This window comes from Mustelus asterias, chromosome 15 (genome assembly GCF_964213995.1).
Source record: "Mustelus asterias chromosome 15, sMusAst1.hap1.1, whole genome shotgun sequence".
Taxonomy (NCBI): Eukaryota; Metazoa; Chordata; class Chondrichthyes; order Carcharhiniformes; family Triakidae; genus Mustelus; species Mustelus asterias.
Genome location: NC_135815.1, coordinates 24,879,804 through 24,904,859, shown reverse-complemented (window position 1 = coordinate 24,904,859; position 25,056 = coordinate 24,879,804). Strand labels below are relative to the sequence as shown.

Genomic DNA, 25,056 nt, shown 5'->3' with positions numbered 1-25,056 from the left:
TAGCATAATGTCCTTGTTGTTGTACTCTAACATTTTTTCCTCATTTCTATTGCGGCACTTTAGGTAACTGAGCAAAGGAGCTTTGATTCATCCACCATTTTGTTCAACTCGGGAACTATTTTCGTCAGCTTGGTGGCCATTTTGTTCACTTGTATCATGCATTCTTACTTAAGTGGGCAACCTCAGTTAGTAACACACTCAGGAAACTGTGGTGAGCGAAACTACATGTATTTAACGTTGATCAAAATCTCTAGGGAGTTGAGATATTAAGCAGTTTATGTGTTTAATTGGTAATAGTACAGGCCGGAAGCAGCTCTGGTCCATCTAATAGGGTCATAGGCTCCTGGTCCTGGTGTTTTCTGTTAATACATAAAAAGTAGATTAACCACTGATAGATGAAAGAACAATCTTTTCTAAGCCACCATTTCACAATTTGTTTGAAAAAAATCCCTTTAAATATATCTAATCCTCAAATTTTATTCCTCAAATTTTCATGCCTCCCCCCCCCCCCACCCCCCCCCCCTCCTCTCCTCAAGGCTAATGGTATGATTTTAAGGGTAGAAAAAGTCAGTCTTTTGGCTAAGATCAAGAGTCAGATCAAGCCCAAGATGGCGCAATGCCTTATCTTGTCAGCTTGGATCTTGTTTGCCTCTCTTGTGGGGACCTTGAATGAGATTCAATTGGATTTTGAATTTGGTTTTTGGAGCAAGCACGAAATGGATTCAGGTTTACCCAGTCCACTCTGAGCATTGGCTTTGTAACTTTAAGAATGGAGTAAAAAAAATTTTAAAAAATTTAAGTACAACATAAAAGTAAATGTTGGGCAGCTAATAAATCATAAAAATAACACAGCCTAGCCTTATTCTTTCCTCATCTAATCATCACATAGCACTTCCCAACAATCATCAGTGGATGCTGATTCATCAGATTCTGCTGGAGCAGAACTCTTAGATAATATTCCTCTCCTTATCTTAGGGCAACTGAGAGAACAAATTAATGAGCTTCTGTTGTATAGGGCTCAGCAGCCCATCTTATATTGGACCAGATTCAGTCTGTCATAGATCATGTAACAAGGCAAACCAATTATTCATAAAAGAAGCCAACAGTTTATGTGGCAGACATGTTGAGCCAAATCTTCCGTTCTCCAGAGTGTCAGAGGCTGGATGTACCACTGGAGATGCATATCAGGACCTTGTTAAAATCCTGATCTGAGTCCCTACCTGCTTCAAGAAGACAACCATCATCCCGGTACCAAAGAAAAGCCAGGCAATGTGATTTAATGACTATCATTCGGTGGTTCTGACATCCATCATTATGAAGTGCTTCGAAAGGTTAGTCATGGCACAAATCAATTCCTGCCTCCCAGATTGCCTGGATCCATTACAGTTTGCCTATCGCTACAACAGGTCCACAGCAGACACCACATCCCTGGCCCTACACTCAACCCTGGAACACCTAGATAACAAAGACACCTATGTCAGACTCCTATTCATAGACTACAGCTCAGCCTTTAACACCATTATTCCTACAAGACTCATCTCCAAACTTCATGGCCTGGGGCTTGGCTCCTCCCTCTGCAACTGGATCCTAGACTTCCTAACCCATAGACTGCAATCAGTAAGGATAAGCAATAACACCTCCTCCATGATCATCCTCAACACCGGTGCTCCGTAAGGCTGTATCCTCAGACCCTTACTGTACTCCTTATACACTTCTGACTGAATGGCCAAATTCCGCTCCAACTCAATTTTCAAGTTTGCTGACGACACCACCATCGTGAGTCAGATCTCAAACAATGACGAGACACAGTACAGGAAAGAGATAGAGAATCTGGTGAACTGGTGCGAAGACAATAATCTCTCTCTCAATGTCAACAAAATGAAGGAGATAGTCATCGACTTCAGGAACCATAGTGGAGGGAATGCCCAGTCTTCATCAATGGGGACGAAGTAGAAATGGTTGGGAGCTTCAAGCTTTTAGGCATCCAGATCATCAACAACCTGGCCTGGTCCCTCCAAGCCGACACTATAGTTAAGAAAGCCCACCAATCCCTCTACTTTCTCAGGAGGCTAAGGAAATTTGGCATGTCCACTACAACTCTCACCAATTTCTACAGATGCACCAATGAAAGCATTCTTTCCGGTTGTATTGCAGCTTGGTATGGCTCCTGCTCTGTCCAAGACCGCAAGAAACTATTAAGGGTCGTGAACGAAGCCCAGTCCATCAAACCAGGCTCCCACTCTGTCTACACTTCCCGCTGCTTTGGAAAAGCAACCAGCATAATCAAGGATCCCACGCACTCCGGACATACTCTCTTCCACTTTCTTTCATCAGGAAAAAGATACAAAAATCTGAGGACATGTACCAACTGACTCAAAAACAGCTTCTTCCCTGCTGCCATCAGACTTTTGAATGGACCTACCTTGCATTAAGTTGATCTTTCTCTACACCCTAGCTATGACTGTCACACTATATTCCACACTCTCTCCTTTCCTTCTCAATGAACAGTATGCTTTGTCTGCATAGCGTGCAAGAAACAATACTTTTCACTGTATACTAACACATGTGACAATAATAAATCAAATCAAATTAAATCAAAATGATGCATGGACCTTTGTGGGAATTTCCCAGGAGGTTTGAATTTCCAATCGGCCAATTCCGTGCTCCCTGGGATCCTCCACAAAAGTCTCCGACTTTGAACTAGAGTTGAAGACGAAGACTTTGGACAGTTCCGATTTACTTACCTGGATAATTATCCAGGAAATGTCAGACAGATTAAAACTTAATACCTGGGTAAGTCCACAACTGAACCCCATCATGCTCCCTGACCAAACCCCTCCCTCCCACCCACCAACCCCTCCCAACTACCCTGTCCCGCCAACCACCTGACTATACTCCTGACCTGACTCCCCTCCCTTCCTGACCAGACTCAACTAGCCCCCAACTTGACCTGACTTCCAGTCTACTGCTCACCCAGGCCAGGCCTAATTACCCCACTGATCTGATGCGATTAGCACCCCCCGACCCTACTACCTTGCTGAACACCCAACTGACTTTCTAACCTGACCCGACCTGACACACTGTGGTGAAGACTAACTCCCCCCCAATCCAACTACCAACTTACCCACCCTCACCCACTTACCCCTACTGATGTAGGGGTGCAAATTAGGCTAATAAACACATAGCCACAGATTTACGAACATTAACACGACACTAACTTTAGAATGAATGATCTTGGATTATGGGAATGTAAGCCAACCAAGGCTGTTGCCATCGAAGACAGTTCTGCATAATTAACAAATATTTCTCATTTAAAACATGTATTTTGAATTTACAAGATGGATGTGTTTTGCTTTTGGTTACATTTTGTGAAACTTCAGTCAGTGACAAAATACAGAGAGAGGAAAGGAACAATAGGTTCACTGAAAGCAGTAATGTTATCAGCAGTGGTCGGGAACAAGATGGCTACCATTGCTAGCCTTATAAATAGGGTCATACAACTCCGAGTGATAAGCAGGTGGCGAGCAGACATAAAGAATTTCTCAGGGTCGGACCAGAGTCACATGGGTTCAATTCAGTGAGAATCATTTCACTGTCCAGCGTCCCATATTGCTGAGCAACAGAAGGGAGGCAACGTCCGTAATTTAATAACAAATGAAATCCCATTAGGTCATGATGTGTATTGTTATTGGCTGGAGTTAATGACACGGTGATTATTGACTGATTTGTATTAATGTTTACTGGATAATGCCCACCAGAAAGGTGGGCAATCTGATTTTGGGAATGTATAATTGCCTTCACAGGGGCATTGTTCTTCAGACTGATATCCGGCTGCCCGCATTCTATACCTTGAGTGCAGGGCTCCCTCATATCATTCTCCCATTCGATCATTTGGTTAAATAAAGTCACGTCTTCAACGTCAGTACACAGCCATTTTGAGTCTTTGTATTCGCTTTGTATTTACATAGCCTCGAGAGGAAACCCCCATCTATACCTACCCACTTGCCCACATCACTTACTTATCCACCTACCACCTCACCCACTTATCCACCTATCCACTCGCCAGCTGCCTCCTATCCATTTACCCACTCACCCACCTATCACTTTATCCAGCACCCACTTAACTAACCTACCCGCATATTCTTCTACCCACTTACCCACCTTACTCACATCTTGAACCCTATCCACCGACTTGCTGCATTAAGTGCTCAACTTTATAAATGTCTGAAAAGAACAATGTTTTATTTGCCGAGGTTTCTATCTACTCATACTCACACTGGGATGAGATAAGAACCGAGGCACTTTTGACTGGAAGGAGGAGGTCATGATCTGAGACAGGGTTTGATGCTTCACATTGTACTGACCCGGTGCAGGCCCCTCTTTCTGTGGGAGTAAAGAAAGACTCAACAGCTAAACCAGCCAAATCATCCACAAATACTTACAATAGAACTACATTCTCCTCATCTCTCTTGACGATGCTGATCCCTATCAGGATACAGTCCCACAGTTGTTAGCGAAACCACATTGTCATACGGAAGTGACTATTCTTCACGCATGGGTCTAGAATGCCAACGTTTGGCAGCCTGAGCCAATACTATATTAACCAGATGTTCAAGCTAGCATGTTGTCAACACAGGAATGAGTACAAGTGCTTCAATAAATCCAGAAGGTAGATTGGTGATAACACATTCATGGATCCATTCAAACTATCAGGTGAGGAAAATAATCACTCCTTGTCAATTTAAACGGGGAAGCGATGGCCTACTGGTATTATCGCTAGACTATTAATCCAGAAACTCAGATAATGTTCTGGGGACCCGGGTTCGAATCCCACCATGGCATCTGGTGGAATTTGAATTCAACAAAAAATATTTGGAATTAAGAATCTACCGATGACCATGAAACGATTGTGGGAAAAACCCATCTGGTTCACTAATGTCCTTTAGGGAAGGAAATCTGCTGTCCTTACCTGGTCTGGCCTACATGTGACTCCAGAGCCACAGCAATGTAGTTGACTCTCAACTGTCCTCTGAAATGGCCTAGTAAGTCATTTAATTGTCACCACCACCATCTCAAGGGCAACTAGGGATGGGCAATAAATGCTGGCCAACCAACGACGCAGATGTCCCATGAATGAAAAAAAAAATAGCCTGTTTTGTTCGTGGAAGCCTTTATTATCTGCTTAGAATTGTGAATCTAAAAGAGTGAGCAGAGGAAACATGAAAAGCCAGAATGAAAACAAGAAAATAGAAACTCAGAGAGATCAAGATTTCATCACGAGAAGAAGCCTTGAAGTGTCAATATTCAGTCACCATATTTGCAGATGTCCCTGCATTTGATAAATAACCATTACATGCATAAAAGTACAGTAAACCTGGTTTCAAAACTTTGGGCAGGATTTTCCAGTCCCGCCATCAACTTTTCAAATTTTCTCATCCTGCCTACGACAGCGGTCGCAGTTCGCCGGCTCTGAGCGCTCATGCGTAGATTGCGCTGGGAGTGAGTGGGGCCGGAGGATCATGGGGGAGGGGCCATTGCGGGTTTAGTATTGGAAGAACCCCCTTTGGGATTCACCCAGCCCTTGTGCCCCAATGTAATCTGGTTCCCTCCCCCTAGCAAGGGTGTGAACCAAATTAACATATTTAAATATTCATTTAAATTAACCAACCAGGTACCTGAAGGGGGTGCCTGAAGCTGGCAGGGCCTTAAGGTGACACCATAGCAGAGTATTTCTCAATTGTAGGGGGGAGGGGTGATTGCCCCAGTGTCCCGATGCAAACGAGGATAGATTGGGGTGAGCCGGGTCACCTCATCACTGTGAGTTGTGGGGGAGAGTGACCCGGATATTTAGTGATGAGGGGAGGAAGTCCCTCAGTGGTCAAGGGTTGAGGGTGTTCGCCATGCCTGCAGGGGCACAATGTCTGCAGGGGTGGGGGGGTGAATTTTTCAATTTACCTTTGAGATCGTTGAGGAGCTGGCCTTGCGTCTTTAGATCCCCACTCCAAAAAAATTCAGTTTATGATTTAACTTCCTCTTTGAAATGGTTTGCAAAAGTGGATTTTAAACCACAGATTGTCAATTAAGAATAGACTCTGTCTACAAGATAGGGTTCTTGAGGAGCATTCAACCGTGAAGGGAAATCAAAATAAACACAGGTGGCTGGAGGATGATAGAAATCCATTGAGCTGGCAGCTAAAATTTTTATGAGGCACTGCACTTGAATTTGTTACAGATCAAAGGCTTCAAATGTAATGGAGAGGGTTTCAACGATTTCAGCTTGCTGGGAAGCCATAGCAACTTCAAATCTAAACTGTGTGCATACATTGGGGCTGAGTGCCCAGCTATGCAGACTGGAAACTCTCTCCCTGGTGAAATTGACATAATTTCTCTGACAGAGGACTTCAAAGGGGTCTGCTCACACCTGCAGCTTCTGACAGGGAGAAAGGAAAATCTCTGCTGCCAAATAGAGTGTTGCAGTGATTTAAAATCCTGTCAGGTGACTAGAGGACATGAAGGCTAAGGTTACCGGGCTACTTCAGAATTTCTACAGCTGCCAGGCAGGAATGCAGAAATTGATCAAAGTGCTGCCTGAAATCAACATGCCAGGGGTGATCTTCAGGTCTGCCAGGGCTAAAAGGGGCAGTCCAGCAATGACACCCCCATCCCAGTAAGGTCAACCTCCTGCCCAGGGCTCGAGTCCACCCAACCCCAAGGACACTTGAGGCTCCCATCCTGGCATCTGGCATCAGCAGAGGGGCAAATGGCCACTGGACCCAAGGCACCAGACCAGGGTGTCAGTGCCAGGGTGCCAGGGGGCAATGCACTGTTGGCAATGCCAAGATGTGTGGCCTGAAGGGAGGCTGAGCTGGGGGGTCTGAGGGGGAAGGTGGGCTCAGCGGGTGCTCTGGGAGGGAAGGGGGGCTGTGTGAGGGGTCTGAGGGGAGGGGAAGGGGGGCTGAGTGGGGGTCGGTGGGGCTGGATAAACCTCATGCCTGCATGGTGTGGAGGGGAGGATGCCTCTCATTGCTGAGGCATTGGTGGTGTTTCCTCAACCCTCGGGATCCAACGCGCTAGATCCTCGCTTGTGAGGACCTGTACAAAAGCTCGGCCGATGCAGATCCTGCTGGAGAGGCAAGCGAATAGCAAGAGCTCTTTGAATCGGGCTTCAAGCCCGCTAATTATATTTAAAGTTGTGAATTTGATATGCAGCGGGGTCCCACCTGCTATGGGTGAGAACTTGATCGGGGCCGGCAGCGTGCCTGGGGGTGGGGGGAGGTGGGGGATGGGTTCGCAATGGGTTTGGCAACTGGATCGTAACCCGTTTTTCCGCCAATTCCTAAATCTCTGGGCCATTGTGATACTCACTGGGAGCTAGCGGAGAATCCTCCCCCACACCCTAGAAACGTTTTAGGAGAATTCCACCTGTCTGCTGCCGGCTGGTCTGGAAAATCCCAGCCCTTACTCCTAAATGTAATTTTTGACCAATCTACAAAGGCTTATGGTGACAGTTGAAGTCACCCATGAGACCAGGATAACATGTATATGTGTTCAGTATGGCTCGCTGGTTGGGAGAGGACCAGTTGTCTAGCTGGCTAGCACACGATACTAACAGCGTGGGTTCAATTCCCATTCCGGCTGAGATAGAATTGAGTCCTGTCTCCTTCCCCTGTCCCTGAGAGTGGAAAGCAATAGCAAAACACCACTGACAAAGCAGCCAACAAAAAAGGCTCAGGGTGAAGTATCAGCAGACAGTAAACCAAGGGCCTGCCTTCAGACAGAGCATACACACCATCCCAACTTACACTAACAGAGCAAAGTGGATGAAGCTATTTAAGGGTTGTGCCGTCTTGTATATTCAGCAGACATTTCATCGAATACTGAAAAGAACTAGGACAGGGTTCGCTGGACTGGGAACATATTAATATGGAGATATCTTGTATAATTCATTTGGTGATTATTTGAAATGTGTAATAAAAGTTACTTTTCAAATAGCCATGGGGCCGCTCCCGCTGCAGCGAGGTCGGAGAATTTGGCGCTCAGCCAAACCTCCGTTTAGTGCAGTGGGATGGGAAAATCCCGTCGGTGTGGCCGGAACTTTCCGGCCTTAATGTTTTTATTTGACTTAACGGAATGTGCCAGTAATTCATTTGCATAAACCTGAACACTAAAAAAGAACATCAGGTTTGAATAAAAATAATCGAGACTAGAAGCATAAAAATACCTATCCTGTTTTTTGCAATTTTCCACACATCTTCCACTCCATTTTCTTGGATCTCCCCTTTATAAATGGCATGATGTGTTACGAGGATGGTGGGATAAGCAGATGTTGTTCTGGGGGGGTTGAGGGGTGGGGGGGGGGGGGGTGTCTCTGCCAGCGTTCGCCAAGGGCAAAAATGGCAACTAGATCACGGGAACAAGAATCTCGACGGCCCTTGTGGTGAGACGACGAGGTTCAAATTCTGGGCGGGAACCTCCTTTAAATACATTTCAATAAGGTTACATTTATACAAGGCTTCCCTGCCATATGTTTCCCCCCCCCCCCCCCTCCCCCTTGCCGACGCGAAGCTGTCGTGGGAACCTGCCAGGGCGCAAAGGTAAATATAGCCTCTGAGGGAGAGGGACGTGCGGGGCATAGCCACCTGGCAGTGCTGACCTGATAGTGCCAACCTGGCAGTACCAGGGTGGCAGTGCCAGGGGCAGGCCCTCTGAGGAGCCCCATCAGTGAGGTTCCCCTTATGTGTGAGACTCAATGTGTGAGGGAGGTGGGAGGCATTGCCCCAATACCTGTGAGGGTGGGGGGTGGACATGTTTTGATGCTTATGTGGAGGGATGGGTTTGTTCAAATGCTTGTGGTGGGGGTTTGCCCCGCTGCTTGTGGGGAGGTGGGGGGATGACCCATGTCCATGGAGGGATTGGGGGGATTTTACTTCTCAAGTAGATCGGGAGCCCTTTAAAGATGGTGTCCTGAACTCGGTGGAGCCGGCAGAGCTGCCTCTATAGGGGAAGCCCCAGATTCACTGTGTACACCCTCCCCCACCCTCAGCGCATTCCCGATCGTAACCACACATGTATAAAGGTTCTTCCTCAAGTTGCCATCGCCTTTTCATTTTAAATCTGTGCCCTCTTGTTCTGGATCCTTCCACCAATAGGAACAGCTTCTCTCTATTGACTCTATCCAAGCCCTTCATGATTTTGAATAATTCTATCAAATCTCCTTTCAGCCTTCACTTCACCAAGGAAAGCAGTCCCAACCTCTCCAAACAATCAACGTAACGTATCCCTGAGAACATTTTTTGTGAATTTTTTCTGCACCCTCTCTAACGCCTTCACATCTTTTCTGAAGTATGGCGCCCAGCACTAAATGCAGGACTCCAGTTGAGGCTGAACCAATGTTCTACTCAAGTTGAATGTAACTTGCAGAGCCCGGGATGATGTCGCCAGTGCCCTAGACAACATGCATAGCTTATCCGACATCGGCAGTACAGATCATTTGCTCATTAACAAACTGTTGTTTGTGGAAGCTTGCAAATTGGCTGCTATGTTTCCGACATAACCATGACAACACTTCAAAACAACTTAATTAGCTGGAAAACACTTTTGCGACACTTTTCAGCATAAAAAGAGCTATATAATTCACGTTCTTCATTTTCCCTGAGCAAACTAGATAAATAGAACTTAAAAGGAGTTAAAATCATCCATCGAGAGAATAAATAAGTGAATAAATGTAAACTTCTCATTGTGGGGGTCAGTTAGCTCAGTTGGCGAGAGTGTGATGCAGAATAATTGTCTCCCTCTTTAAAGCTGCCCTTGGTTCTTTGTGGGCTATGACTAATTACCTAGAATCACCAAATCATAGAATCCCTACAGAGCAGAAGGAGGCCATTTGGCCCATTGGGCCCGTATTGACAACAATCCCACCCTGGCCTTATCCCCGTAACCCTATGTATTTACCCTGCTAATCCCCCTGACACCAAGATGTAACTTAGGATAGCCAATCCACCTATCCTGCACATCTTTGGGAGTGTGGGAGGAAGTCACAGTACCTCAGGAAAACCCATGTAGTCACGGGGAGAATGTGCAAACTCCACACAAACAGCCACCTGAGGCCGGAATCGAACCCGGGTCCCTGGCGCTGTGAGGCGGCAGTGCTAACCACTGTACCACCATGTTGTTCATATTGCAATCCATACATTTTCTCCCTAGTTTTCGTCCAGAAGTAACATTTTTGATTCCCCCTCCTATCCCCATTGATTTTCATCTGTGCTTCAGGGCTGAAAAGCTGACTTTAAAAAAAAAAAAGAACTTAAAATGAATAGTAGAGCAGACGCCACTGCAGTTTGCATTCCTGGGGGCCTTTAAATTGTATCTAGCTCTGTTGCAAGTCAATGGATACTCAATCTGCTCAAGTGTCAGGAATAACTTTGATTGAAGTAACATTGCTGAAAACTTAACCCGAAAATACATGAACACATCTGCTGCTGCTGCATGTTCTTGCTCCTACCAGGAAGGCTGCCGCCATGATACGTCACACTCATCAGCCAACCGCGCCAAGGCCGATTCTTCTTTCTGCTGTTCCCCACTGTGCCTCTGGCAGAGATCTCTGTAGCTTTTCAGCTCTGATCAAATTGCTGAAATAATATTTTCTTTTCTGAATCACTTTTTAAGAGTTCTTTTTGCTCTTGTAATTTCATGTACCTCTTCATTCATCATATGGTCTTTATCTGGAATTTTAAGCAGAAGTCCACATTCTAAAGGCCTCCATTTTCCTCTCCAGATCATTATTCGTTGTCCAGGTTTCTGAGGCAGATGGAGCAGCTCACGTTCCTTGTTACAAGCTTGAGTTTTCTTGCTGTTAACGCATCCCTCATCTTCTCAAAGTCACTTCTGGCCATCTCTATCCTCTTCTGAATATCATTTGTTCTAAATAGACAAACTTATCAACTTGTTCCAGTGTGACACCATCCACTTCAATCTTCCCTCTTGTTTCTTCTAAGGTATTCCTTCTGATTCCTTCTGTTTTTATCTTTTTGCTGATCGTACTTAATCTCAATCAAATACTATTGATAGATTTTAATTGATGTATGATATTTTGTAGGATCTCAACTAATTCTGCAAATAACATTGTGTCATCAGTGTACTGCAAGTTCATTATGTCCTTGCCTCCAATTTTTACCCCTGGAAGTACATCTAATTCTCCAAATATTTGTTCTGTGTACAGGTTGAATAATGTTGGCAACACTACACAACCTGTTGTACTTCTCCCTTCACTTGAAACATATCTGGTTGACCATCATCTAGCCTGATGCTTAGTATTAGGTCCCAGTATAGGCTCTGGGTAAGTCTCACATCTTTACTGTCAATGTCACATTTCAGAAATGCATCTATTAGCTTTTGGTGATACACAATGAGTGATTTTTCAAAGGCCATGAAGCAAATCAAGTATTCTTGTTGATTTTTAGATATTTATCTTAGATTGTGGTAAAGTTAAATATATTCCTACTCCAGGGGCGGCACGGTAGCACAGTGGTTAGCACTGCTGCTTCACAGCTCCAGGGTCCCGGGTTCGATTCCCGGCTCGGGTCACTGTCTGTGTGGAGTTTGCACATTCTCCTCATGTCTGCGTGGGTTTCCTCCGGGTGCTCCGGTTTCCTCCCACAGTCCAAAGATGTGCGGGTTAGGTTGATTGGCCAGGTTAAAAATTGCCCCTTAGAGTCCTGAGATGCGTAGGTTAGTGGGATTAGCGGGTAAATATGTGGGGGTCGGGCCTGGGTGGGATTGTGGTCGGTGCAGACTCGATGGGCCGAATGGCCTCCTTCTGCACTGTAGGGTTTCTATGATTCTTCTATGAGGTCTGAACCCAGCCTGTGCTCCATCAATTTCTGCTTCAAATATATTATTATTTCTTTATATTATGATTTCCAAGACCAATTTAGTGAAATGATTCATTAAGCTTATAGCTTTAAGTTGAATGCATTTCATTGCTTTAGATTTCTAAGGTAATTTGGCGAATAATGAATGTCTCAAATTATTTGGAATTTGGAATGGAATATATCCTTTGATATACATTTGATCACAAATTCCTGTTATCACTTCTTATTTCACTCAGAACTTTTAGATTTTCTGTTGCTAATCAATGCCTGGAACTTTTCCTGTTCTCGTCAAATTCGAAGATTTTTTTATTTCTGATATCAATGAATTTGCCTCGATATCTCAAGGACCCTCTTGATTAACATTTCAAATGTTCATAGCTGAAATAATGCAGTAAAAGATGCAGGTCCTGAACTTCCACAGTTTGGATTTAGACTTGGAAGCAGACAGCTGCTGAAGACTGAAGATGAATACTGGAACTCCCCGATTACAATTAATCTATAGCTTCGGTGGAAGACCAACGGGATCCCCGGATAAATTGAGCAAAGAGGGATTCCGCAGATCATCTGCTGAAGTTACTTACCGCAACTGATGGGGAGAACCCCCAACTGCATTACAGAGGATACAGAGGAGATTTACAAGAATGTAGCCAGGACTGGAAACATGTAGCAGTGAAGAAAGATTGGAGAAGCTGGGGATAGTCTCCTTGGAAAAGAGGAGGCTGAGGGGAGATTGGTTTGAGATGTACAAAATTGTAAGGGACCTGGATAGGGTGGATGGGTGGGCCCATTTGCCTCAGCAGAGAGGTCAGTGACTAAGGGGCATAGATTTAAAGTGATTAGAACAGGGGAGATAGGTAAACATTTCCACCCAGAGGGTGGTAGGGGTGTGGAACTCACTGCCTGAAAGGGTAATAGAGGCAGAAACACCCAACTCATTTAAAAAGTGTCTGGATATGCACGTCAAGTGCCACAATCTGCAGGGCTCCAGACCAAATGCTGGAAAATGGGATTAGGCTGGGTGGCTCGTTTTTTGGCTGGCACAGACAGAATGGGCCAAGTGGCCTCTTTCTGTGTTATAAGCTTTCTATGATTCTAACCCACAGGGAAATTTCCAGCTGTAAAATCTCAAAGAGCTGGCAACCATCAAACGTAGTAACTAAACAAACTACTTATTGTAATGAATAAACCATGTACAGAGTAAAAGAAATTTGTTACCGATGTCTCAGGCTGACTGGGAAAGCTCGTGCTCAGCCCCACGATTCAGGCTCTTCTGCCCAATTGGTCAATCGGGTCACATGGTTCCCCCAAAACCTTGCCCCTAAAAGGGGCCCGCTACTACACCAACATTTGTTCTTGTGATTTGGTGATACGGGCAGTATTTATTGCCTATCCCACAGTCACACTGAGAGCATTAAGGGGAAACTACATAGTCGAGGAGTGGAACGACCATAATGCACAATTTAATAGACACAGGTGTACATTTTCCTGCCTCGCCCACCATGGGAATGGTCACAAGCAGGGTGGAAAATTTGACGGATCAGCAAAAGCTCCATTCACTTCAGGCTGGAGTTTCTGGTCCCGCAATGAGTTGGACTGGAAAATCCCACCCACGGAACCATAATTTGAATAAACTATTCTGTATTTAAAATGCTCCTGGTGTTCCTGTTGTGAATGCATCTACCTTACCAAACATCATTGCTCTTCCTGGCCGCCATATTGGGTGAACAGCAGACAGTTTAATGCCAGCTGTCCAGTTGAATTTCTGGCTACAGTTAATGGCTGCTAGCTTGCTTGTTCAGAATCATTAGAAGGAGTAGGCTAGAACTAATCTCCATCCTGAAGATAAAATGGTGCAATTATCTCAGGGTGGTGGTGGGTCATAACTGTGTCCATTTGCTAGCTGCCTCACCTATTGTAAAGCGATGGGACCATTGGGATGGGGCATTCTACTAGAATTCCGTTGTTTTGTCACATGAGCCTCCAACATACTGTATGCTGGCATGATGCTCACGTGATGAGCATCCTTGTAATCCAACATCCTTGTAAATGATCCCAACTCTTTATTTAAGCATTTTTTAAAGTGATTCCCTTTAATAAGGGGGCTTCATGGGCACCTCCCAAAGGGACACAGCAGCCTTTAGGCCCAAATCCTTCAGCAGACTTTCTCACAATATCTCTGGAGTGTTGGGGGCTGCGCCACTATCCTGCCAAAGGTGGGCCGATAACTTAGAAATTTGGCAGGGTCAGTGGGAGAGATCAACAAGGATGAAACATGCTCAGATGAACTAGCCAATTAATTTTGTGGCTGACCAAAAGTTTACTTATTAGTGTCACAAGTAGGCTTACATTAACACTACAATGAAGTTACTGTGAAATTCCCCTAGTCGCCACACTCCGACACCTGTTCGTATACACTGAGGGAGAATTTAGCATGGCCAATGCACCTAACCAGCACATCTTTCGGGCTGTGGGAGGAAATCGGAGCACCTGGAGGAAACCCACGGAGACATGGGGAGAATGTGCAGACTCCATACAGACAGTGGCCCAAGCCAGGAATCGAACCCGGGTCCCTGGTGCTGTGAAGCAGCAGTGCCCACCACTGTGCCACCGTGTCGCCCACTTTAATCTATGATCGTTTAAAAAATCAAAGAAGAAAATCATGTCATCCAAGTAAACTCATCAGCTGTGCCCAAATCCCATACAAGTAAACTCACAATGTGTTCCCTGCTCCCTCTGCTCTGCTATCAGTGACTGCTTATTCACCCACCTTAGTCTCAGCCTCTGGAAATTCCTCCCTCGCATCTCTACCTCAATATCTCACTCACTGCCTTCAGAAACCTCCTTATCTCAGAATCATTATAAGGAGTAGGCTAGATCTCCTCATCTAAAGAATATTTATCCCTTCCTGGCCCTCATTCTCTTCCTCCATTTGCTCACTGTCCACTCGCTATACATTTGTAAATAAGTGAATGATATTTTAAAAGTTGCAAAGATTATTCAGTGTGACGGCTTGTTGCTCCTGTTCTAAGGCTCATAAATATCTTCCAATTTTTTTGAAGAATCTCAGTAACATTTCACAGCTGGAGGTTGTTCAATTCAATATGCCTTTGCCTATTCATTCATGACTGACTTACCTCCTTGGCTCGAACAGTGGTTACTGCAACTTACTGCAATCTTAACTCTGACTGCAATGGAACTTCTCCCAATGCTATCATCATGACGCTGGTGTGAATACCATCCAGGAAACGATGGATGGGTAGACTCTTTAGAACAGCTTCATGCATAGTTGTCAGCATAAAATGGGCAGAAATCTGGCATGGCCAGTCTTACAGCCAAATCTGATGCTTTTTCTGGTCTACCATGGTGGCAGGTGTATGTACTAACTGTGCACACCACCCTCCTGGGGCTGAAGGTATCCCTCGCCTCTCAATAGCCGAGTCCTGAAATGTACTTTCTGTAGGTAGTGACACTTACACTGATACATAAACAGGGTGCATTTTCTGACACCGGTAAGGGTATGAACATGAGTTGGCAAGAGATTCAACCTCTGTGCCCATTTCAGCAATGCCCCAACTACTGGGCATAGCTCATTAATCTCAGTGATAGGCAAAACAGCTGTCCTGATGGCACCCCATTGGAATCTATAAAACCTTGCCTCTGGTTTTCTCCAACCAGTTCCCACGTTCTTTAATGCTGAAATGGAAAACCCATTTCATTCCCGAATCGTGGACTTCCATTGCCACAGTTTGAGCACCCATAGGAGAGAAACCCTGCCTGCCTACTGCCGATGTGGTATTGCATCTTCAGATGTCATGGAATTACATGAGGTCCACAGTGAATTCATTGCCACAAAATGCACCAAAGCGGCCAGTTGACCCCTCCAGCTGAGCCACCATCAGTATCACACTGCCAGGCAAGGCCTCCAATGCCTGCACCAACACTTGATGCTCGGCGAGCCTCCATTTTTTGTGTGGTCCAGATTTTCAGAACGAGCAGGAGGCTGAGCCAGCAGATGGTAGGCCCACGTCCTCCTCTGTCAACACCACCCACTCCTGTGTACTCATGACATGTGCCTCCCCTAATGTGTGTAACCTAATGTATTCCCCTCCAGCTGAATTATTACATTCCAAGGATGACTATCTGATTAATGTTTAGCAGAGGAAGCGTGAGTGATGGCGTGTGCTGGAACAGTCAAGCTTAATGGGGCTTTGCCTGACTTTCTGTGGCATCTCGAAAAACAAAAGATCATAGAATCATACAGTGCACATGGAGGCCATTCGGCCCATTGAGTCTCCACCGGCCACAATCCCACCCAGGCCCTATCCCCATAACCCCATGTATTTACGCTAGTTAGTTCCCCTGACACTAAGGGGGAATTTAGCATGGCCAATCCACTTAACCCACACATCTTTGGACTGTGGGGGGAAACCAGAACACCCAGAGGAAACCTACGTGGATGTGGGGAGAATGTGCAGACTCCGCACAGACAGTGACCCAAGACAGGAATCGAACTCAGGTCTCTGGCGCTGTGAGGCAGCAGTGTTAACCACTGTACCACTGTTCCACAAAGTGGAAGAGAAGTTAAATGGTGTCTTAATGAAGGACCTATGCACTTCAGTAGTTCAGGAGAAGGAGTGGCATGATAAGAGTCTGCTTTGCTGTCTGTTAGTAAATAAGAAAATTGGATGCGAATGAAAGGGTGAGAATGAATGTAAAATGACTTTTATAACAAACCATAAGCCAACGGCATCTCCTATCTCCCTTTCCCTATCTCCTCATACAGAGAGTTAAATAGCTAAAGTTCGAAGGGGCTGTCTCCTACAAGCAGAATAAATGTGAGAGGTTCCAATTTGGGCGGCAAGGCGGCACAGTGGTTAGCACTGTTGCCTCACAAGGTCAGGGACCTGGGTTCAATTCTGGCCTTGAGTGACTGTCTGCGTGGAGTGTGTATGTTTTCCCCGTGTCTGTGTGGGTTTCCTCCGGGTACTTCGGATTCTTCTCACACTCCAAAGATTTGTGGGTTATGTTGATTGGTCATGATAGATTCCCCCTCAGTGTCACAGGTATTCATTCGTAGGGTATGTGCGTGGGGTTGCGGGGGTAGGGCCTGAGTGGAATTGTTGTTGGTGCAGGCTCGATGGGCCGAATTGCTTCCTTCTGCACTGAAGGGATTCTATGGGAATTCATGATGTCCAAGTATCAACACGCTGCCCACACTGGTGTGTAAAGACAAGTACATTAAATGATAGAATTCTTGAGGACTATACAGATGCAGAGATGTGGACAGAGGAACAAATCTGAGTGAAAGCTAAGGGGACTTTCTTGTCTCTGGCATTTGTGGTAAGGTTGTAAGGAATGCAAGGGAGACTTGCTACAGTACCTAGTGCACAGAGTATTGGAAGGCCATTGCAGCTCCTGTTTCTTGGTTGACCTGGTAGTATCATTGAGCTTTTTCCTGCCGTTTCCAGGTGCACAATGCCATGGGAGATGCATTCCCAGTACCAGGGCAGCTTCCATTCAGGCTAACCCAGCAAGGAAGTGGAATTGGGCACAGAAGAGGCCCAAGAGAAGGCAGCAGTGCTCCCCCAAAAGGAAAAAAAAACTTGGACCATTATTCTTATCCCATGTTTTACTGTTTTTTTTCCTTCTGGGCCTTTGCCCCTCACAAGGAAAGTTTAGCCCCCTCGCTCGCCTTGCCGATTGTGGCACACCTTTCAATACCACCACTTTGCCCTAGGTCACAGGGTGGCTCCAGACATTTTCCGTAACTTCCCGAAGGTGTCCTATCTGGAATAAATGGGAAGTTGTTCAGCTTGATTGATATGAGGCCCAGCTGTTAAAATTGCTCTCATCTTTCCATGGGCAGTTGTGAAATCCAGTTTCCCACTGGAAGTCTGCTAGCAGTTAAAACCAGAGCCACAGAAACATTCTGACATTCAGGGGATGATTCTCTCAGCCCACAACGCTGTTCTAGCAGCAAAACGGGCCGGGAGACATCAGCGGAGGGCATTTAGCGGGCTCCCCGCTGGGCATCACGTCCTCCGCGCATCTCCGGGGCCCAGATTTCTGGGGTAATCAGCTCTGCACTGATGCTGATCCAAATATTAAAATCAACATTTGAATCCCATTAGCGGGCCCAGAACTGAGAGGAGTGGTTCACTCCAGCGGGATTTACAGCAGCCCCCCACTAACAGGGAGCTGGCGGCCAACCTTGCTGGAGTGAAGGGAGGCCATGTAGGCCTCCCAAGCAGGTTGGGGGGGTAAACGATGGGCATTGCCAGCCTGGTCCCCTGGCACTGCCCAAGGGGCAAAGTGGCAATGCCTAAGGTGCACCTTGGCACTGCCCACCGGGCATCGGGCAGAGCCAAGGGGGATGGGGCCAGAGGGACCATGGCCTATTGGGCCTGGACCTATGGGGGGAGAGTGGTGCGGGTTGGGGGTCCCGTTGCCACTCTGCATGGAGATTACTGGCAGAGAGAGGGAAGGGGATCAGAGCTGGACATTGGAGTGGGGGGCTGCTGGTAGGGCTTCCAGGGAAGAATGGAAGTTGAGACATGCCGAGGATGGGTCGGGGGGGTGGAGATGGCGGTTGGGGAGATCGGGACAGCCGAAGTTGGTGGGGGGGAGGCGGGGGTGGTGATCAAGGCAGGCCGGGATTGTGGGGGACATCTAGGCTAGCTCAAAGACAACCGGGAGGCCAGCGATTGGGTGGGTGGTGGGGGGTCGGCAAGGCCAGCAATGGGGGTTGCGGAGTTGGCCAGCAATCAGGAGGCCGGCAATGCGCGGCCACTGCGCCGATCTCAGCGCTGACAGATTAGTGTGTGCGCAGTGGCACGCTCAGTGCTATGCTTGCGGCCTAGTGGGAATAGGCCCTGCCCCCTGATTTTCAGCCTGAATCTCTCTGAGGCTCTCCGCAGTGCACAGAGTGTGGGAGATTCATTTTGAAACTCACACTGAACAAACCAGCGAGAGTTACGCGAATTCAGCGTTTAGAATTGTTTTGGGAGAATCCCACCCTCAGTTTGTTGAAACCTCAATGACTATCTGTGATGTTTCTGCGGCTCTGTGAATCCTGCAGCAGTGTGAGATTTCACACACCCAGCAGTGAACCTCTTCCCAATCACAGGTGTTCCCGAGGCCTGGAGCTAAGAGATTAAAATCAAAATCAAGTTGACCGTGAAGATACATGTGGGGTTAGATGGGGCATGTTTCATGCTTCACTCCACATCAAGATGCGCTTATACCTATAGTACAATTCTACAATACTGACATATTTTTAAAATGTGATAATTCATAGAAAGCCTACAGTGCAGAAGGAGGCCAATCGGCCCATCGAGTTTGCAGCGACAACAATCCCACTTAGGCCCCATCCCCTCAACCCCACATATTTACCCCGCTAATCCCTCTAACCTACACATCCTAGGACACTAAGGGGCAATTTAGCACAGCCAATGCACCTTTCGGACTGTGGGAGGAAACGGGAGTACCCGGAGGAAACCCACGCAGACACGGGGAGAACGTACAAACTCCACACAGGCAGTGACCCAAGCCAGGAATTGAACCCAGGTCCCTTGTGCTGTGAGGCAGCAGTGCTGACCACTGTGCCACCGTGCTGCCCCAATTCTCCTGCTTTTAAATGCCTGGTGCCCCTTATCAATCTTTGGCTGCCTGGGGGAGGGAATGATAAAATGGGAGGAGAATGGGATGGTTCTGCAGTTCCCAGGACCTGTGCCCTGTACTTTAATATGGCTCCTGGGTGATTCTGAAAAAGTCCCAATGCCAACTGGCTTCCTACCCCACTGAAGGATGCCAATTTGCTGCACCATTTTATATCAATTTCAGCAACAGAAATGAGTTCTTAAGTAAAATAAAAGCACTAAAATAAAAGCTCTGAAGATGAGTCACAGAGACTCAAAATATTTCTCTCTCCATAGATCCTGGGTTCGAATCCCACCATGGCAGGGAATTCATATGGTGTTCGTGGAAGTGGAAATGACTAGGGTTGGGAAGCATTTCCCGATCAGGGCCATTGTGATCTCCTGGACTCGTTTCGATCGCCTCAGGGGGTCGGAGAGGAATTTCCCAGATTTTTTTTCCCCATATTGGCCCTGGGGTTTTTCACTCTGGGTTTTCGCCTCTCCCTGGAGATCACATGGTCTGGAATGGGGGGGTGGGGGTGAGTTAATAGGTTGTAATGAACAAAGCATCGTAGCTGTGAGGGACAGCTCGGTGGATAGGATATTGGTATGTAGATAGGCTGGAAAATTGGGCGGGGATCCTGGATTCAGGATTCAATCCTGGACCGGGGAGCGGCGCGGGCTTGGAGGGCCGAAGGGCCTGTTCCTGTGCTGTATTGTTCTTTGTTCTTTGTTCTTGGCAGATGGTGGAATTTGAATTCAGTAAAAAATATCTGGAATTAAGAATCTACTGATGATCATGAAACCATTGTCGATTATTAGAAAAACCCATCTGGTTCACTAGTGTCCTTTAGGGAAGGAAATCTGCCATCCTTACCTGGTCTGGCCTATATGTGACTCCAGAGCCATATCAATATGGTTGACTCTCCACTGCCCTCTGAACAAGGGCAACTAGGGATGGGCAATAAATGCTGGCCAGCCAGCGACGCTCATGCCCCACAAATGAATTTTAAAAACCTGCTGAGTTTTTCTAGCATTTTCTGTTTTATTCGTGTTTTTTATGAGCCAGGGGCCTGATCTGTGGGATCTTTTAATGATTGGTGGGTATTTTTAGACTTTCAGCGATGGTGATATCACTGCCTTTACGTAAGTGGCTTCTAACAAACCATGTGCAGGTGAGGCTGTGTTTGCACTATCCCTATCCTTTAATAAAGCAGCACTCTGTGTACAAAACAAATTAATTACAAGAAGCTGCAGACACGGGTGGACTCCTGGACCTAGCTTCAGCAGAAGACATGATTAGTTTACCTGATGATTACCTCACAGATGTTTAGGGCAGAGGATTGTGGGATTCATCGGGAGTGGTTAAGTTATTTTTACTTGATTTTACTTTGAATGTTCCCTCTGGGACTGCCCCTCAGTGGCTCTGATGGCAAATACAATACAAATCCACAGGGTAGAACTGAACTTTACAGACAAGAATATCCCAGATGCAAACCTGCCTGAAGGAGTGGCGGAAGCAGATTCAACATTAGGTTTCGAAAGGGAACTGTGTATGTACTTAGAGTCACAGAGTAATACAGCACAGAAACAGGCCCTTCAGCCAAACCGGTCCATGCCGACTATAGTGCCCTCCCAGCTAATCCCAATTGTCCGCATTTGTCCCACATCCCTTGAATCCTTTCCCATCCATGAGCTTAAAAACAAAACCTACTGAGTTTTTCTAGCATTTTCTGTTTTTATTTGTGTTTCTATGAGCCAGAACTGCTTTTTAAATGTTGCTATTGTACCTGCCTCAACCACTTTCTCTGGCAGCACATTCCATATATGCACCACCCTCTGTGTGAAGAAGTTGCCCCTCAGGTCCCTTTTAAATCTCTCCCCTCTCACCTTAAACCTGTGCCCTCGAGCTTTCGATTCCCCTTCCCTGGGAAAAATCTATGTGCTTTTATCCTATCTATGCCCCTCACGATTTTATACACCTCAATAAGGTCACTCCTCATTCTCCTACATTCCAAGGAATAAAGTCCTAGCCTGGCCAATCTCTCCCTATAACTCCCTATATACTAGAAAGAGAAAATAAATTGTAAAGGCTGCGGGCATACAGCAGGGAGTGGGACTAATTCAATTGCTCTTTTAAAAGGGCCAGAATAGGTGCGGTGGGCCAAATAGCCTCCTGAAGTGCTGCAAAAGTCTATGATAGATTGTAGTGAGATATTTAATATCTGAAGTAGTGCCACAATTGACTTTGGTTCATGTGAGGTAGCGAGGAGTAAGCCATGCTTGTAATCAGGCCTGCAAGAAAAAATATGGGTAAGGATAGAACAGATTCAACTGTATACCTCGAATGGTTAAATAACCTGCCAACATTCATTATCCATGATCTCTCGTGAAAAATAGCCACTTTGTTAAGATACTGGAAAGCTGTTGCCACCTGTGGAACTGCACCCCAGCAAGAATAATGAGTAACTGTTCTCTGGAGAGAAACGGAAAGGAAACTAGGGAAAACATTTTTTTAATAGTCTGTACAGCTGCATATGTGTAGCTGAAAATGTTTTGTTTGATATGTGAGAGTGGAGGAATTTGGACGTTAACGTTTCATTGCCATTCTCTGCACATTTCTTTCTCGGGTGATTATACAGAGGACGCATGATCAACAGTGAAATGATTCTTCGTGTGTGGCGAGACAGCGAATGTCAGCAGGTTGTTCAACCATGATTCACAGTTGAGGCTCCACTTCTCTTCACATGACCCTAGTTTCCACCAGGGATCACTGCCTAGTGATCACGAGTGGGGAACTCGGCCCCAAGAGCACCGAAGCCAATTATAGCACTTCAGCTGCAGGCTTGGCTAAAGCAGCCATCTCAGCGCCCAGCAGGGATTGAACCTGAGATTGTCTGATCTATAAAGTTAGCACTGCATTAGTGGGCCATTTAGGGAGGTTAGGGATTAAAGTTACAATTATAGGCATGTACGATTGAATAAAATGATGGAGTTTATCCCCGCAGAGACTGAAATTTTTTTTTTGCCCACTGTGTCATTTATTTCCAATGATTATAACATTTATATAAAATGTAAAAGCTTGTGGAGATGACATCACCACCCCATTCCCATGGGACTGGACTCCCCACTTCATCCATTTCAGACTCCCCATCACAATGTCCCAATGGCCAACATCACTCAATAAAGCCAACTGCAAAGCCTTTCACTCAATAACTTTATACAACAATACAAAACCAGACACAATTAATCACTCTTAGTTCCCTGTCTTATGAATCCCCTTGTCTGACCCAGTGCAGTGCTGTCCCATTGGCTGCGATCTCACCCTCTGGGGTGTTTGCGCTTGAGATGACTTATCCCCCTGTCATTGCTGCAGACCACTTGTGCCCAATACCTCACCAGGTATAGCTCCTGATTCTAAACTAGCCTCTAACATTTGTGCAGTGCCAGTATCAGGGATGGAGGCTGTGAATGGAAGGTCAAATGAGGTGCCTGCTTCTTAGACAGCATCTTCCACGCGAGGTTGCAGTTGGCAGGAATGTAAATGGTGTGGAGCCCAACGCAACCTGGAGAAACAGCACCTCGTCTTCCGACTGGGCACTTTACAGCCTTCCGGCCTGAACACTGAGTTCAACAACTTCAGAGCGTGAACTCTCTCCTCCACCTTCACCCCATTTCCATTTATTTTATTTCATTTCTTCTTTTCGTCTCATTCATCCATTCTTATCACTTTTTATTCTTATTTTCTTCCACTTCTGAAATCTCGCTCTCTATCTTGTCTCCAATACCACCACCCCCCCCCCCCCCCCCCCCCAGGGCCAATTGCCACATTCCTCAGGTAGTCCTCTAACAATCTGTACCTTTGTTCCGCCATTCACACATTCCGATCTCTTCAGCACCTTTCTCAGACTTTATCATCACCATTTACATTCCCTTTTGTCCAATTACAGCTCCCCCCACCATCATCGTATACATCTTATCTGGTTTTATTGCCTTCAGCTCTGATGAAGGGTCATCCTGACTCAAAACCTTAGCTCTAATCTCTCTCCACAGATGCTGTCAGGTCTGCTGAGATTCTCCAGCATTTTCTGTTTTTGTTTCATTTCTAAGGAGGATGGGTGACCTTTTGAATCACCCGCACCCAAAAATTGGGGTGAATGAATTTTGCACCCATAGGGTACAACACACTCTGTTATGGACTAACCCTCATCTATTTAAGCAAATATCTTCCTTGGCTTCAATAGTAAAAATATTAAACCATTTATTCATTTAAATATATATTTTATACATGTTTCCATTCTGCAATCTGATTCCGCTGCCTTCTCAATCAACAGCAATCCTCATCAGCCCCTTCACTGCCTCAGTAACACAAGAGCGTTGGACTGGATTTTCCTACTGTTGTGGTCTGGGCCCAACATCTTCTACTCTTCTCTACTTCCCAACCTCCAGCCTACCCCTTCCCCACCCGCAACATGTCACTGCCAGCAGGCAGGAAGGACCTGGCAAGCCACCAGGTTTTCCTTCTTATCATCACTATGTCCAGCAATCCCGGGATTGGCAGAAGGGTATAGCAAAAGTCCCTGTGATAACCATGCCAGTTCACTGAGTGGGAGGGGGAGGGGGGGTGAGTCCATGGTGGTCTTCTTCTGTACAAGGCCTCAACCATTATTAACCAACTCTGGAATGGCCCAACAAGGTCATTAATATGGAAAGTCTGGAATTCCTGCTCCTAAGCCTTTGTTTGGGACCTGGTGTAGCTTCAGGGAAAGATGCTGGCTATGGTGCTTATGTTGAGATGGGTTAGGCTGTCACTCTATGGGTTGCTGTAACTCTAAGGAGTCTGGGGTCATAGAAGACATTCAAGGCCTAAAAATAATAAAACCAGATACAAAAAGAGCAACAAAAACTTGCATTTATCATAGAATTCCTACAGTGCAGAAGGAGGCCATTCAGCCCATCAAGTCTACACCGACTCTCTGACAGAGTATCTTATCCAGGCCCTCTCCCTCACCCTATCTCCATAACCTCACACATTTCCCATGGTTAATCAATCTAACCTACACATCTTGGGACACTAAGCGGCAATTTAACATGGCCAGACCACCTAATCTGGACTGTGGGAGGAAAGTGGAGCACCCAGAGAAAACCCGGGCTGATACCGGGGGAACGTGCAAACTCCACACAGTCACCCAAGGTCATTGGGTAAATGCAAGAAGCCAGAGTTGGAGGAATAGAGTTCTCAGGCTTGAGGAGGTTTGAGAAATCACAAGGGTGTGTTAATCAAGGAAACTAATAACAAGGATGAGAATGTTAAACTTGAAGTTGAAACCAATATACTCATCTAGGCCATGAGAGAGAGGTGAGTGGAAACCCTGTAATCAGATTGGATACAGAGTTTATATGTACTATAAAAGAATGCCAAGGAATGTCTTTACAGTTCATCCATTGTCTAAATGACTGGAATTTCAATTACATGGTTTTAATACACTACACTCCTTGAATCTGTCACACACAAATTCAGACCTAGCTATCATTTCTTCTTCAGGTAA

The 25,056-nt window shown here is 46.0% G+C and overlaps 1 protein-coding gene across 1 annotated transcript in view; it reads right to left on the bottom strand.

Moving 5' to 3' along the window:
• Positions 1–213: 213 nt before the first annotated feature.
• The window catches only part of stpg4 (sperm-tail PG-rich repeat containing 4), a 72,006-nt gene continuing 47,163 nt past the window's right edge, over positions 214–25,056 (bottom strand). The window contains exons 6-7 of the mRNA XM_078229666.1: positions 4,276–4,383; positions 214–359 (exon numbers count right to left, since the gene is read on the bottom strand). Coding sequence (XP_078085792.1) covers positions 276–359; positions 4,276–4,383 — 192 coding nt within the window. The 3' untranslated portion in view covers positions 214–275. The remainder of the gene's footprint in view (positions 360–4,275; positions 4,384–25,056) is intronic.